Below are 15383 nucleotides of genomic sequence, written 5' to 3'. Positions count from 1 at the left end.
ATATGAAACCACGTCATTGCAGAGTTTAGTAAGGCGGCTTCCAAATCTGTAATATGAAACATCAAACGTATTAGTGTTGGTTGTCTGCACATTTTAGAAATGAGTGCTGGTTTTAGAAAAACAGCTGGCCAATTTATCCTTTATCATAGACCATTATTGGCCCTATAAACTTCTGATTAATTTACTACTTTTATATATTTGATTTTATACATTTAAATAATAAAAATGACTTATTTTCGGCAAGTGACACGGTTAATTACGTAAAATTGGGCTTTTCTTACACAAACTGCTATATGTGAGAGTTGAATGAGACAAAGAAAGTACGTACTGTTCTTAACTGATGGCACTATAACTATATGCTAAAGTCAATGAATGAACAGTGATACAAGTCTTTAAAATATATACATGTAATAATTTAATATAATCTGCCACGTAAACAATGTACAATCTACAAAAGATTCACACAATTCAGCACGCAATATTGGTCATTTGTAACATTCATCAAGTCAAATGTATGTAACATATGCCTAGTATAGTACAAAAGAGAGAAAAGATGGGATTTCGAGACGAAGAGAGAACCATTTTAGTCAAAATTAAATTTTTGCCACAGACATACAAAATGAGCACACAATAATATTACCAGAAACACAAGGAGATAGCCCTGCCCTGAATGACCATAGCAGGTCTGTAACTCTTGAGTGTTCAAATGGAACCAAATGGGACACGTTCCATTGCACAAATAAAACTAGTACTAGTTGGACTCCTAATATGCCAGTGCCATTAAATCTGTGGCATACATATCCTGAAGAAAACCTGGAGACTAGAAAACCAGGTATTATGATCAAAATAAAAACATTATATGGTGTGTAAACAGTTTGCCACGGACAAGACCAAGTCTTTGCCACAGACACATTTGTCTGTGGCAAATCTATACTTATTGGTTGTAAGTAAACTAAGTATAGTAGCCTACAACTGTGGATCTCCTGGAGCCTCCACTCAACAGCTGCTAGCTCTCCTCGACTCTGTCCAGCTGTCCTACGTCTAAACATCAGTCCTTAGTCACACATATGGTACATTTCCCCCTCAAGCTGGATACTTTCGAGAAACACAGTAACTTATTAAGCCTCATTATACTTGTTGTAGGACGGATTGCGAAAGTATAGCTGATCTGCAACTCAATGCATCATAACACAGTGAGCGTGTAGATAGTCTATTCTTGGAAAACTACGTTTGAAATGGTTAACCAAATGAACACATACATCCTTTTTTTTTTTTTTAAAAGCATCATTACGCCACGTTGTGAGCTTGTAGATCGGCTATATTTGCGATGTGTCGAACAGAAAAAGAACACCAGACTTGTGTGGTTAATGCGTATAAGAAAATGGTTGAACACAATGGTTTACTTGTGGGGTTTTTTGTGCAGTCAAAATTGCTTTGCAGACTTCTTCTTGTATTCCTTTTTGTCAAAAGGAAAACATTTTAGAATGTTTACAACACATGTCAGATTTTTGCACAGCGTTGAGTGTGTGGATGCTGCTTTTTTTTTGTTCGTTTGGCTCCCCAGGCTCCAGGGCCTCACTCCAGTTTACTGGCGGATGGGTGTTTTTTTCCCCCACAAACAATACATGTTCTAAAATACATAATAGATAGAGAGGTTTTTACATTACATGATGATAATGTTTTGCCGACCAAACTTGATAAAAGTGAGGAGATGGACACGGATACTCTGAAAAAGATTGTGAAATAAACCGTGAGCTGGTTCCACGCCCTGTCTTTCTCCTGCTGTACTTTCTAAACAACGTACCTCAAGCCAACACTGGTGTTTAACATTACTTCGCCAAACTCTCTCACAACACCATCCATAGTACTACACCGACTGTGACTGGTGCTTTGATCTCTTTCTGAGCAAAGAATAATCTTGACTAAATATAATTATACATGAGTCTATAGGACATGTTTTTGGAGATGGCAGCAGATGTTATTATGTCTTGCTTAAGTCAAATATGTGACCAGCATTTGTGCTCCAACGTTGAAACCAGAGCCACTGAATTAATGGCCCCTAACTGAGCCATCTATCTCAACTATGCATGTATCTCTTCCCAGGCGGCTTCTTCCTCTGCTGCCATATCCAAGATGGCGCACTGCTAGAGATGTGGCAAAGTGCGGTACATCAAGGCAGCAAAGATTTAGGAGCGCAAAGATGAACCTTTCTTTTCCTTCATCTACTTGTCCCTCTGTCCGTCCCCCTCAGGAGGACGCTGTGCCTGCTCGCATGATCCTGAACAGGGCGTTGACGTTGTTGCTCTTGATGGCATCACGACACGCAGAGATCACCTGGTTCTTAGGCTTACCCACTGAGAGAGAGAGAGAGAGAGAGAGAGAGATAGAGAGAGAGAGAGCAGTGAGTGAAGGCTGGTACAAACATTGTAATGTCATCACTGGACTGATGGAGCTCAATTATATCTGCATTAATTCAGAACGCAAACAACCATTCAACTCAATCCAAACGATCTCAAACTGTCTTTCTTTGGGAATCTCTCTTAAGAAGTTTGAGAGCCACTGACATGAGCACGCACACATCAAAATGTGTCCTAATGTCCCCGGCCTACCTCTGAGTTTTCCAGCCCTCTGTATGGCCTGGTTGACAGACTTGAGGCAGGCCAGTAGAGCGTTGTGGTTGTTGGATCGGATCTTGTACTCATTGACCAAGTCTCTGTTCAAATCATATAGCTCTCTGTAGCGCTTCTTCGTGTTCGTCCTTCAGGGAGGAGAGAGGGAGAAGAGAAGTAGGCCAGTCACAATTAGTACATAATCGCCTAATCGCAATTATTTTACATTTTTTCTCGCATAAATCCCATACATTTTCAAACAAAAATACATAAATAAATAGAAGCAATAGCAGATCTACAAACTCAGAATGAGACGCATTGTGAGTTGTAGATCGGCTATTTCGGATCGGAGTATAAAAGTATAAAATGTAATTTCTTTGTAATTTAAGTTATTTGTCATTCCTGTGGAACTTTTGTTTACGAAGCATACAAATCTAATTCATATTTGTATGTTTCAATGTTCAATGCCCAAAACACAATTAAACATCGTTAATCATTACTTGTGTGACAATTAATTCAATTTCCTATCTCTGTATGAAATAGTGAACTACAGTACATCCATATGAAAAACAAGATTAATTCAATTCATCCGCCATGAGTTGATGTTGTCCAATAATACAATTATATTGTGCCAACATGTACCGTCCCGTGTGCTCTCCCGGTACTTTTGCAGTGGAAAAAGCATCTGCGTGACCACTGTGAATGTAGTATAGTATACTGCATTTATATTGGTTTTCACTCACATGTCCCCCATGAGGCGAGCATCCTCTGCTTGGACCAGCATGTTCCTGATGTAGTTGGAGTGGTCAGCCATGGCTGCTGTTAACTTCTGATGGACAGAATGGAACTCATCCACCTAGAGACAGATGGAGGGAAACACAATGTTTTTTTGCATTCTGCTTTATTTTGCTAGAGACAGAAAGACAGGAAAGCTGAGAGAGAGAGAGAGAGAGAGAGAGAGAGAAGGGGCTGTGGATGACATGCAGCAAAGACCCTTGGCTCAGATTCAAACTCAGCCCAGGACTGTGCTGTCCTTCGCAGTTGGGGTCTGTTCTTTTCAGCGTGTTCACAGTGTGGGTCTACTGAGTCTTTTCAGCTGCTTCAGAAGAAGCCGTTTCCATAACGTCACTGAAGTTTGTGAGTGACATGGAAGATTTTGATGTTTGGCTCATGAGTTACCCACCATTCATGTCTCTCTCTACAGTAGTGGTTCTCAAGCAGTAGTCCGGGGACCACCAGTGGTGCTTGAGGTTCCAGGTGGTCCCCAGCTAAATGATGGAGAGAATTCCTATTTTTATCAACGTGTGCCTGTTATCTCTCTTAATGGTCCCAACATCAATACAGCATGGAATTGTGGACAAAATATTCTAGGTTTTGGGTCTGAGAGGCTAAATCTCATCAAATGGTGATTGGTGGCTCAAATGGCGAATAAATAATGGACCTTAATATGAAACGGGTTGAAACCCACTGCTCTACAGCATTATATCTAAATAGAAATTCTTTAACAAACATAATAACAGTACAGGTAAACGGACCTCAGTCAGTGTAGTGCGTAACTCCTCAATAACAGTACAGGTAAACAGACCTCAGTCAGTGTAGTGCGTAACTCCTCAAAGTAGCCAGGGAAGTCCGCCTCTGCCGATAGGTCCTCTATAGCTAGAAAGGAGGCTAGTGATTGGATCAGATCTCCTGCCAGGTCGATGTCATCGGTGCTCAGTGTGATCTGATTAGATAAAATAGTAACTGATTTGTTAGACGGCCTAATTTTACATCATCCAACATTGGAAAAAAAATTCCATTGTGCTGTAAAATGTGTAGAGCTGGTTCAAAGTATTTTACTAAAACATTGTTACAATAATTTTGCACCGTTAAAAACCCTCAAAGACAAAAACATGAAAGAGATGGACATTAATATCAATTTCAGCAATCAGGCGACGTGCACATGCTCCAAAATAATGACTTGAGCTAATAAATATGACTAATGTAATGATGAAGCAAGTACCGGTAACTAAGAAAAATATAAGTATAATTTAGTCAAGTTTAGTCAAACATTTAGAACCCTTTGGAACATTACAAAACAGTAAGAACTATTCCCCCTATTCTGGGGGGAACATTCTCCAAAAATAGCCGCTTTACAAGCTCACAACGCTTGTGAGCTTTGTAGATCGGCTATTTTTGGCGAGGATGTTAGGTGTTTTAAGTGGTTAAACTAAAGTGATTAGTGATCATTTCCAAATGTTAACACAGTATTCTGCGGCACCCCTGGACTTGGCGTCACGGCACTCACTTTGAGAACCACTGATCTACTGTACCTGTCCATTGCTGGCCATGCTAATAGACAACAGGCCTCCAGCCCGTAGTGAGGTAAAGGTGATATCAGGACTGTCTATCCCTTCTGGAATAAGGAAGTTCTGATTCAGCCACATGACCACCTGTGCACACATACAAACACGCATGAACAACCTGCATCATGGACACATACAAAGAATACAAGTTATCTAAATACATTTCTAAATGTAGTTACAGGACGAGGGAGGGAATGGGATACACATTCACTCATACACAGTGAAATTCTAAGTGATCAATTTGATCTGCAAGCTCCCCAGTTCGCCCACAGCATTCTACTGTTGATTACCGAACCGATTTGGGTTACCGAACCGATTCATGGAAGCAAATGGGAGTCAACAGACTTACAAGAGGGCACTGAAAAGCTATTTGTCACACAGAATAACTCTTCCTACTTCCGGGTCGCTTCCCTACTTCCTTCACAGGTGTTACCGATGATACAAATTAAGGCTCTGTTCCTTTTAGTGTGCAGGGGTTAACAAACGTTTTAATTCCAAGGACCCCCATAACTCTGAGAGTGTACAAATGGAACCAAATGGACCCGGCGTACACTCTCAGTGTTACAGACCCGTCTGGGGCCATTTGCACAGTAAGCAAGAAGCAAGCAAGCAAGAATGGAACAGAGCCTTCATTAGTATCAGCGTTAACAACTGTGAAGGAAGTTAGGGAAGGGGCCCAAGTTCTTTCCAAAAGGGTGTGTGTGCATAGAGGCCATTCCCTGGTCACACATTGTGGCAGCAGCGTGCGTACCCGCTGTGGGCGATCATTGATGCTGAAGGAGACCCTGCCAGTAGGCTGAGCGGCCGAGGGGTCCACCGTGATGTCATACATGGAGAAACGAGGCAACTGCCGTGTGATCTCAAATACGTGGAACTGGGTACTAGAAAAAGACAGTGTCAGAGTCAGATACATTTGTATACCAAGTTTATGTATTGCTATGCATTCGGGCCCATGGGAGAGGTTTCTGAGGTTTTATCAAAGCAACATTGGTATTTGCCATTTTTTACTATTTGGAAAAACATTTTAGAATAGTTCAAATAGCCGATACAAGCTCACAACATGTCAATGTAGATCAGCTAGTTGAACTATTTTAAAACTTTTCAAGATAGGAAAATATGGCAAATATGTTTAGGGATAAAGGGTAAAGGCGCGCCCAAAATAGGGCCAACAGAGTATAATCCTCAGCATTATTTGAACTCAACTCATGTACACTGGATGAATTAACACTGAGGATTTTAAACTGTTTCATATTAGCATGACCCTTGCCACATAAAGGATATTTGTTTAGACTCCAGTTGTAACAAAGGCAGTCAATTCCATACCTAAGGACTGCAATGGAATGGCCGCAATGGAAATAATCTACAAGCTTTGAGTTTTCACCCTTTTGATAATGATGGAGCCTACGTATGTATGCATGTATGTACTTGCACAGTATGTCTGTCTGTCTGTATGTATGTATGTACAGTATGCATGCATGCATACATACATACATGTAAAAGATGTCAAAGTACCTGGTTTTCCCTCCGACAAAGGCCTTTATATGCAGGTCAACGGGTATATCTTTGGGGGGTACGATGGGGACTCTGATGCAGCCTGACAGGTTCTGGGCACTGGGGTGGACCACGTGGCTCTCTCCCTCAAAGATACCCTCGGCAAAGAGCAGAACCGCCCGGATAATGGTTTCTATAGAGAGAGGATTTTAAAGGGTTTATCAAGTAAGTTACGGACCACATCAGTGTTGATTTTGACGGGAAATTTTGATTTAGTTGTAGACATAGGCTTTTGACTCAAATTAAATTGTGTTATCAGAAATGTTTTAGTTTTAGTCTAGTTTTAGTCGACTAAATATCATACGATTTTAAGTCTAATAAAACTACAGTTGATTTTGTCGACTAAAATGTATCTTGGCGGGCCTTGATGTAATGGCTGATTTAACACTTGGTTGCATGCTGAAAATAGCCAATCTACAAGCTCACAGCGTGTCAAAGCACAACACACGAGTGCAACCAAACATAAAATTACTTTCCTTTTAGTTATTTTCTCCACTAGTCCCTAGTTCTTACCATTTGGCGTGGAGATGCTGAGTTCTATGTGAGCCTTCTGGGCCTCCGTAGCAGGTTTAACTGACAGGGCTGTTTGGAGTTGAGTGTTGGCAGGTATAACACCCACCCCACTGGAGGTTTCCGACACCCCCTGGAAACAAACAAGGATGTTAGTACAACCTTCGTAATTTGGCATGGCAAGTGTGCATGCATACAGTACACACATTTGACTGCACACAGAATAACTCTTCCTACTTCCGGGCCGCTTCCCTACTTCCTTCACAGGTGTTACCGATGATACTAATTAAGGCTCTGTTCCATTTAGTGTACAGTGCGGTTCTCAAACTTTTAAATTTCAATGACCCCCGTAACTCTGAGTGTGTACAAATGGTCTCACTCTCAAGAGTTACACATCCGGGGGCATTTGGAACCCACTCAAGGACACTTTGAGACCCACTGGTGTAGGAGAATGTTTGAGCCAGTGAGCACAATAGCAGCTAGTCAGGGAATATTATCAGTATAATGTAAAATCTGGGAATACATTTCTTACCAAGAATATTCTTCAACAATGTGTTTGTAAAGGTGTCTACTAACATACTATATATATACTAACATATATATATTGGTTTATATTAAACCACCCTAGGAGTTTTTAGGAATTTTTGACAGCTGCTGAAAGTTGGGGCACCATCAACAGCCAATAGGCTATATGGCAAAATGTTCTACATTTCATTATGCTTTAAATAGCATGTGACGTGTCAAACTAGGGGTTTTGCACGAAAAACACTCCTTGGGCTAAAAACAGCCATAGACACTTGACCAAATGTGCCCAAATGTCATCAAATTGTGATGACGGCTATGGCCTTTTTTTAGCCCAAGGAGTGTTTTTCTCGCAAAACTAATGCTTGGAATGGATTCAGAATCCTTAAACCCCCTAGTTTGACATGCCACATGCTACTTAAAGCATAATGAAATGTAGAACATTTTGCCTTATAATGGTTGTATGGTACCCCAACTTTCAGCAGTCAAAAATTCCCCTAGGGTGGTTGAATATAAACCAATGTGGGATATGTTAGTAGACACCTTTACAAACACATTGGTGAAGAAAACTCTTGGTAAGAAATGTATTCCCAGATTTTTTTAATATCCCCTGACTCTGTTTGACCAGAATGGAACAGAGCCTTCATTGGTATCACCTGTGAAGGAAATAGGGAAGGGGCCCAAGTTCTTTCCAAAATGGCATGTGTGCATAGAGGCCATTAAATAATATACTTGACTCAAAGTCCTGATAATGTCTCAACATACTGAACTAGATGTGTGTCTGTATATTATATGGCATCTACCTTGGCGTTCTCTTCGTAGTTGCGTAGCTCCAGCAGAAGGTTCTGTCTGCGGTGGCTGAGTTCTCGGACAAGGTCCTGTTCTACACTGGAGTCCATTAGATTCCCTTTTAGCTCCTTGCTGGCAGGCAGGTAGCCACGTACTATACAAGAATTCAAAGAGATGACATCAACATGTATCCTGGATTGGCATAATTTGCAAGTGTACATGGATTTAAACTATCGAACATGCATTGAAAATCTCACCTCCAACAGTGGAGGTGGTCCAAAGACCCATTTTGTCTCATTAAAATCGTCGCAATTGTCGGCATTTAACCATTTATCATTCCATTGTGACTGACTTTTGCCAGGCCAAAGCTCACATCTGGTCTGCAGCTCGTGTAGGCTTTGGCTACATCAGTTTTTCCATCATAGACAAGCGGAGCAGCATTGTCTGACCATCTGAACATGTATTGTAGACCTATAGGTGTATTCACACCTCAAATGTATAGTTATAAAACTAATAAATAATATGTGAAAAACTATATTTTGTAAAGGCATACATCGACGATGTGTCATATGAAATTTTTAGGATATTTCCAAGTGTAGGCCTACAAGCAATTAAAATCTCAGAATTAAAAACAAACACTAAAACCTGTGCTCAAAATTAAAATGGTTTGTACACTCCATTGATAAATGAGGTCCAATGTGAACTGTGCCTTCAGTCCACAATGCTAGAACAGTGCATGATTCCTAAGAAAATGGGAGACATGCTAGCATGACTCGTACCCTCTCCTTCTACGGAGGTGCAGATGAGTTGTATCTGTCCATCCATCCTGTAGTCTCCTTCCACCACGCCGGCCACGGAGGACGAGAAGTTGTCTTTGAAGATGACCTCACCGGTACGGTCGCTTCGAGCGTCGATCTGGAACGTTCCGGAATGTGAAGCATACATTGTTTATCAACACCAGCCGCAGCCCGCCCCTCATCCAATGCTATTTTGACTACCGGTATGCCTGCACTTCATGGTACACTGTGTACTGCACCATGACGTGGTGCAAGCATGGTCAGAATGGTATTGGATGAGTCTTAACACTCACCTATTTTGACTGTGACCAAATATCCAACCTACAATCACATGCATTCTATGACCTGATGGTCTATAAATGCACTGAAACATTGTGTTGTTAATCTGTACCATTATTGATTTTGCCAAAGGAATATCATTCCAAGCAGAAGTCATGTCACACAATACCTTCCCAGTTCCCACAGTTTCCTGCTTATTGGACTGTGCAGTTGACAAGAGCAACGATGTTTTATTAGAGCCATTGACTCACTCAATTGTCCACAAATGCCAGACTTGACAAGTCCAGGGACTGCGCAGGAATTGGACAATTAATTTACGAGACCAGGAAGCCTGCCAGTGTTCATGACTTCACATTGTAGGAGGATATGACACACCACTTTTGGATGCAAAGTCACAATACAGACAGTTTTGCTGACTTTTGCCAACCTGAGTAGCATACAGTTAACAATTGCATACTGCCACTTACTGGTGAATATAGGTACTATGCATTTATGTTGGTAAACTGTTCTGGACGATAACTGGACATTAATTAAAATATGTCTGTTAATAATCATTATTAAAAATATATATAGATTTATATTTTCCTACCCCAAAGTAAATTCCTCATACTGTTTAATATGAAGATGCGATGGTTTAAGGTATTCATAGCCATAAGCACCATTGGGTCCTGTAGAAACGTCGGGACTGACAATATGAAAATAGGGCAATGAAGACCTATAAGATCCTTTGTATAAAAAATAAATGATGGTAGGGATAAAGGCCTAATTCACAGTGATAAAGAAGTTTAGTTAGGATATGCAAGATTTATGTACGAGACCCTCAGGAGACTTTGCAATAGCCATTATACTGTACCAATACCAAAATAATAGACTATAAATGATCTGCTGACCTTTCCATTGGACCAGCCAGTGATGAGCTCCACAACTCCATCAGCGTTCAGGTCAAAGGCATGGATGCTCATCGCGTGGTTCTTAGACTGGACGAGGACACAAACAAGAAATATTGTTTAACCACACAGTGGCTCTGCTATTCTGAGCATGACAAAATGTCTGTAATGTAATGACAAATTGCGTAAGTGCAGTTACAGTGATTACATAAAGAAATGGAAAGATACAACATTCGATACAGTATGACATTTTCATTAAAGAAAATCACACCTGTGTGAATGAGCGGTGCAACTATACATTTATTGTTATAGTGAGGGCATCTCACATTTTCCGTCACAGTTTTAGCTGACGGAATTAACATTGCCTGGCGGGGATAATGAATGACTCTGACTTGCATTACCTTGATTCTCCAGTAGCGGGCGCTGCGATCATAGACTCCCACAGTACCATTGGCCAGGGCATAGCCAAACCTGCTGCCATGCATGTGGCAGAGTGAGGTCACTGTCTGCAGAGAGAGAGAGCACAATACAAAACCCACTACTGTCACCCACTTAGTTCAAGATATACAAAAGGCAAATATCACCATTATTTGTTTAACAAAAACTGTATAAAAAGGCCCATGCCTAAATGGATAATTCTGAAAAAAATTAACTCATGTAGTTTTTTCATCATTAGTAGTACACCGTTTTTTTTCGTCGACTTTGACTACTTTTTTTTACTGACAAAAACTACATAAAAACGAAATAAATACTAGAACTAAGACAAATCATTTTATGTTTGGTTCCATGCTGAAAATAGCAGATCTACAAGCTTACAACGTTGTGAGCTCGTAGATCGGCTATTTTCAACATCAAACCAAGTCTAAAATCAGGTATTGCGATGCCATCAAGGCCTGCCAAAATAGATTTTAGTAAACTAAATCAACTGTAGATTTTGTCGACTAAAATCGTATATTTAGTCAACTAAAACATTTCAGATAACTATATGAGTAAAACTAAATGGAATTTTATTCAGAGGACTACACTACACTACAAGATACACAAACTATATACAAAAGGACCATGTCAAAATGGATCATTCTGAAAATCATCATTAGTACAGTAGTCTAGTTTCCAGTCCATAATCTTTAAAAGAAAATGTGCCTACTTACCTCATTTTCAGTCATCTCAGACACCAGCTCATCCTCTTTGAAAACCCTGATGTCAAAGTCTTCAGATCCTACCAAGAGCTGCAAACAAAACACAGGCATCACTGCAGCAACTTATTATGGAGTGGATTAAAACTATATGGTTTATTAGCATCTTCCATTTATCTCTCGTCTACGCTCACATCGGTCTCACCTCATTTTTCCCATCTCCAGTGAAGTCGCAGAGGACTAGAGACCTAACATTGTCCCCAGTGACCTTAAAAGAATAAAATATTAAAAACATAAATAATCAGCACACTAGCTTAAACATTATTCATCCCATTTAAAGGATATGTGATTCTCTGAACTGAAGGCATACAAAACCAGATTATCAATTGAACACATGATATTAAGGAAGCATTTAATCTCAGTTCCTACCGTCCAGAATTTGTCATTCCCCTCGTAGTCGAAACCCTGTAAGGCACAGTTGCCTCCGATGACAGCCAGAGGAGACTGGATGTCTCCTAGTTTCCCCAGCACAATGGCATTGGCCCCATCTGCCACCTACACACGTCATATATACAGTAATAGCGTTAAACACCTACAGATCTACGTCATCGTTCCTCTATTGTACCCACCTCTCTGTAGAAGATGTCAGCATTGTCGTGGACATCGTAGGCCAGCAGGTTGGTTTGAGATCCCACCAACAGTGTGTCCCCAGTGGTGTTCGGTCCCAGCGTCCCTGCGGTCAGACAGGTGACCGCCTGGTTGATGTTCAGCAGAGAGATGTCAGAGTCCTGGTGGCTCTGGCTCAGCCTGTGAGTCACAGGTCTCTGGCCACGGACATGGGGATTGTGGATGAACACCTACGAGAGAGAGAGAGAGAGAGAGAGAGAGAGAGAGAGAGAGAGAGAGAGAGAGAGAGAGAGAGAGAGAGAGAGAGAGAGAGAGAGAGAGAGAGAGAGAAGGGTGAGATTTACTGTACCTACCAAGGCATTGCCACCCACCTCGAAAGTCAAGTCAAGTGAATTTCATTGTAGTGCCAAAACAAAATAGCAGTTACCTAAAGCCACTTTAGTAGGGTCTATACTCTATACTATAGAGTAGACCAATGGTTCCCAAACTGTTTAGCTCAAGACCCAAAAAAGAAATGGAACAAAACATTTTGAGATGGGGGGGGGGCGGTCCATCATGGGCAATTACAGTATATCATTTTAGGAGTCCTTTACGTGAAAAAGATTGAGCACCACTGATACAGCAACATACGTTTTTTTCAGAAAACTGTGGAATCGGCCTCAGGTCTTAAAGGACCACTTCACCACTTTTCAACCCATCTTCATATTATAGGTCCTCACTAATAATCATGAACAAAATGGCATGATTTTTTTCTACTCAGTCTGTGTCTCATAGGACGGCTGTGGGCAGATTATTAGTGAGGACCTATTATATGAAGATAGGTTGAAAAGTGGTGAAGTGGTCCTTTAAGCTGACACACACTCTCTCACCTTCCCTGCTTGTGTGGCTGCGGTGAGACATGGGTGAACTCCATCAAACCTCCCAATGGTCACCATGCGAGGGTTTATCTTATGGTTCAGCTTCAGAGTGAATATGGGGACCAACATGGTGGCTGATATCCTCCTGAATGAAGTTCAAAGTGAGTTACACACACATGGAGAGGAAGAGAGGGGGAAACTGTTAACGGAGCGACAATGAGACAGTGTCCTTTCATATTCTATGAAATGTAGTCATTGAAAGTAAGTAAGTAAGACCGTATGCATGAGCACAGCAAACATCTAAATGAATAAATAAATACATACATAACATCAGTTGGCTATTATAAGCTAATGCTGATGCATTTCAAATTTCATTTCTTAAACTCCCAAGATGGACTAGTAGTGCAAGTGAAATGTTTGTGACCAGTAATGTACAGTACCCACCATGCATGCTGTAATGAGGAATTTTATATGTAGCCTATGTATGTGTAGATACTGATGGAGTCAACAAATCATCATGGCCTTAACAGAGATCATGTGAAGTATTTGATGTATACTTCTGGAAACACTGGAGGTACAGTATATTTTGCCACATTAAGATTCTGACAATTTAGTCAGAATCTACAATATAAAGACTATAAGACAGTGAGTCTTGATCCAAGGCTAAGAGGCTTTATTCCTGGAGGCTCCCTGCAGTGCGTCCTGTAATGTTGCCTAGCAACAGTGAGCTGCGTACTGAACAAGCTAATCTCCCTGTCGTTTACTCTCCAGTCTCACAACACAATGCTTATGGAAAATTACCAAATATAGTGTACACATCTAATGATCTATAATAGTCTGATAATAAATACATCAGTTTACTTTTGCTTGTTGGCGTCGCTTGATTACTTTGTTCTGTTGCTAAGGCTATCGAGACACTGCAAGACCAGGGTAGTTATCACTGGTTAATTACACATAGCGACAAAAACAACGAAAACGATGCAAGTCGATCAGTGAAATTACGCAAATATGAAATATCTCACCAATGTCAGCTCCTATATGTTCAGCTGCTTGGAGTTAGAGGTAAAATTAAGCTACATCAGCTTTAACTCTGAAGAACAACAATCTACCTACTTCCGACTCTTTTCAAAATAAATCTTATTTCAACGTGAGCAAGAAGAAATCTTGTCTTGCCTAACAATAGAGTTTCATTGCCATCTGGTGGATAGCATATATAGCTGCATGACCCTGGCTGTACTTGGAATTTACAAGGGTTTAATAAAGCGGAAAGTGCTTTTACAAGACAAATAAAGTAGGCTACAAAGTATAAAACTAAAAATAACAACATAACAATCAAGGCACAACAACAATCAAGCAACACAAAATACTAAAAACACCAGACAACATCACAATCAGGGTCACAATCAGATCGAGACATGGAAAAATCACACCCGTGTGAACTGAGTGGTGCAACTCCCCTCTCTCCTCTCTCTCTCATTAGCAGGCAACAGGCAGCACTAATACTATCTCTCTCTCTGTTTCTGGAAAACAGCGCCCCTACTGGTACAGTGGTACTATAGTCATATGCTCATGGCCACATATTAGGCGGACACGGACATTGCTGTTCCTTGGAGTGGTCGCACCACTCAAAAATGCATAAAAAAGACAATGAAATAGGTAAAACAGTGTGTCAACAAAATAATTAAATCAAAAGACTCAGCCAAATGCAAGAGTAAAAAAGTGGGTCTTAAGCTGTAGGCCTATTTAAAAACATATATGGAGGGTGCCCACTGCCAGTCTAAGGTGCATTGGAAGTTTATTCCAGGCGGTCGGCCTGTGGAAGGAGAACGCTGCATGCTTCGCTCAGCCTATGTCTTGGATCTGATAGGCTAAATGTCATCAAATGGTGGTCCGTGGCTCAAATGGGTCTGAGAGGCAAAATGTCATCGTGGTCCGTGGCTCAAATGCAGAATAAACTAGATAAAGTTCCCCTCAGGGCACAGGTCTCCACCTGGTCTCCAGGTGAGGTTGTGGCCTCCTGGTGGTGCTATAATAGGCCAGTGTGAAAAAGGTGCCATTTTTTCTTACACCTTGGATGGCAATTGGATGATTTGAGGCATTTTGTTCCAAAAATGTGTTTTGCAAGAATCCATCTGTTGGTGGCACTATAACAGGCCAATGTGAAAAGGGTGGAATGTATTCCTCAGCCTAGTAGGAAGGAAAGTATGTGAAAGATTTCACCTAAATATTACGTCTGGGACATACAAAAGCAGGCATGGCCGATTTTATGGCCAGGGAGTAATTTACTGAAACCGAATGGTTGGAACGGATTCAGCACCCCCCAAAAAAACCTATTTCCACACCTATTTAACCTATTTATTATATTAAACCTATTTCCACTGGCACCTAGGCTGTCAGGAGCAAGCAGATGGAGAGCGCCCTCCTCCCCGAGTTGCAGTCAACCCATTTAGTCCGAACATTTTTCGGACTAAATG

The 15383-nt window shown here is 40.9% G+C and overlaps 1 protein-coding gene across 1 annotated transcript; it reads right to left on the bottom strand.

Annotated features, from left to right (window-relative positions):
- Positions 1-435: 435 nt before the first annotated feature.
- On the bottom strand, positions 436-14028 carry bbs2 (Bardet-Biedl syndrome 2). Its single transcript, XM_080761784.1, has 18 exons — positions 13932-14028; positions 12922-13054; positions 12055-12282; positions 11855-11980; positions 11631-11693; positions 11441-11518; positions 10691-10795; positions 10293-10379; positions 9106-9241; positions 8341-8480; positions 7019-7148; positions 6467-6638; positions 5706-5835; positions 4922-5041; positions 4195-4332; positions 3353-3465; positions 2610-2758; positions 436-2354 (listed from the first exon to the last, which is right to left on the bottom strand). Exons 2-18 carry the CDS (start codon positions 13036-13038, stop codon positions 2248-2250), a joined length of 2139 nt encoding a protein of 712 aa, XP_080617910.1. The 5' UTR covers positions 13039-13054; positions 13932-14028; the 3' UTR covers positions 436-2247.
- Positions 14029-15383: the final 1355 nt, after the last annotated feature.

The sequence above is a fragment of the Protomyctophum bolini genome (assembly GCF_963924005.1).
Source record: "Protomyctophum bolini genome assembly, chromosome: 4".
Lineage (NCBI taxonomy): Eukaryota > Metazoa > Chordata > Actinopteri > Myctophiformes > Myctophidae > Protomyctophum > Protomyctophum bolini.
Note: the sequence above shows the minus strand (reverse complement) of the source record. Positions and strands in the feature narration are given on the sequence as shown.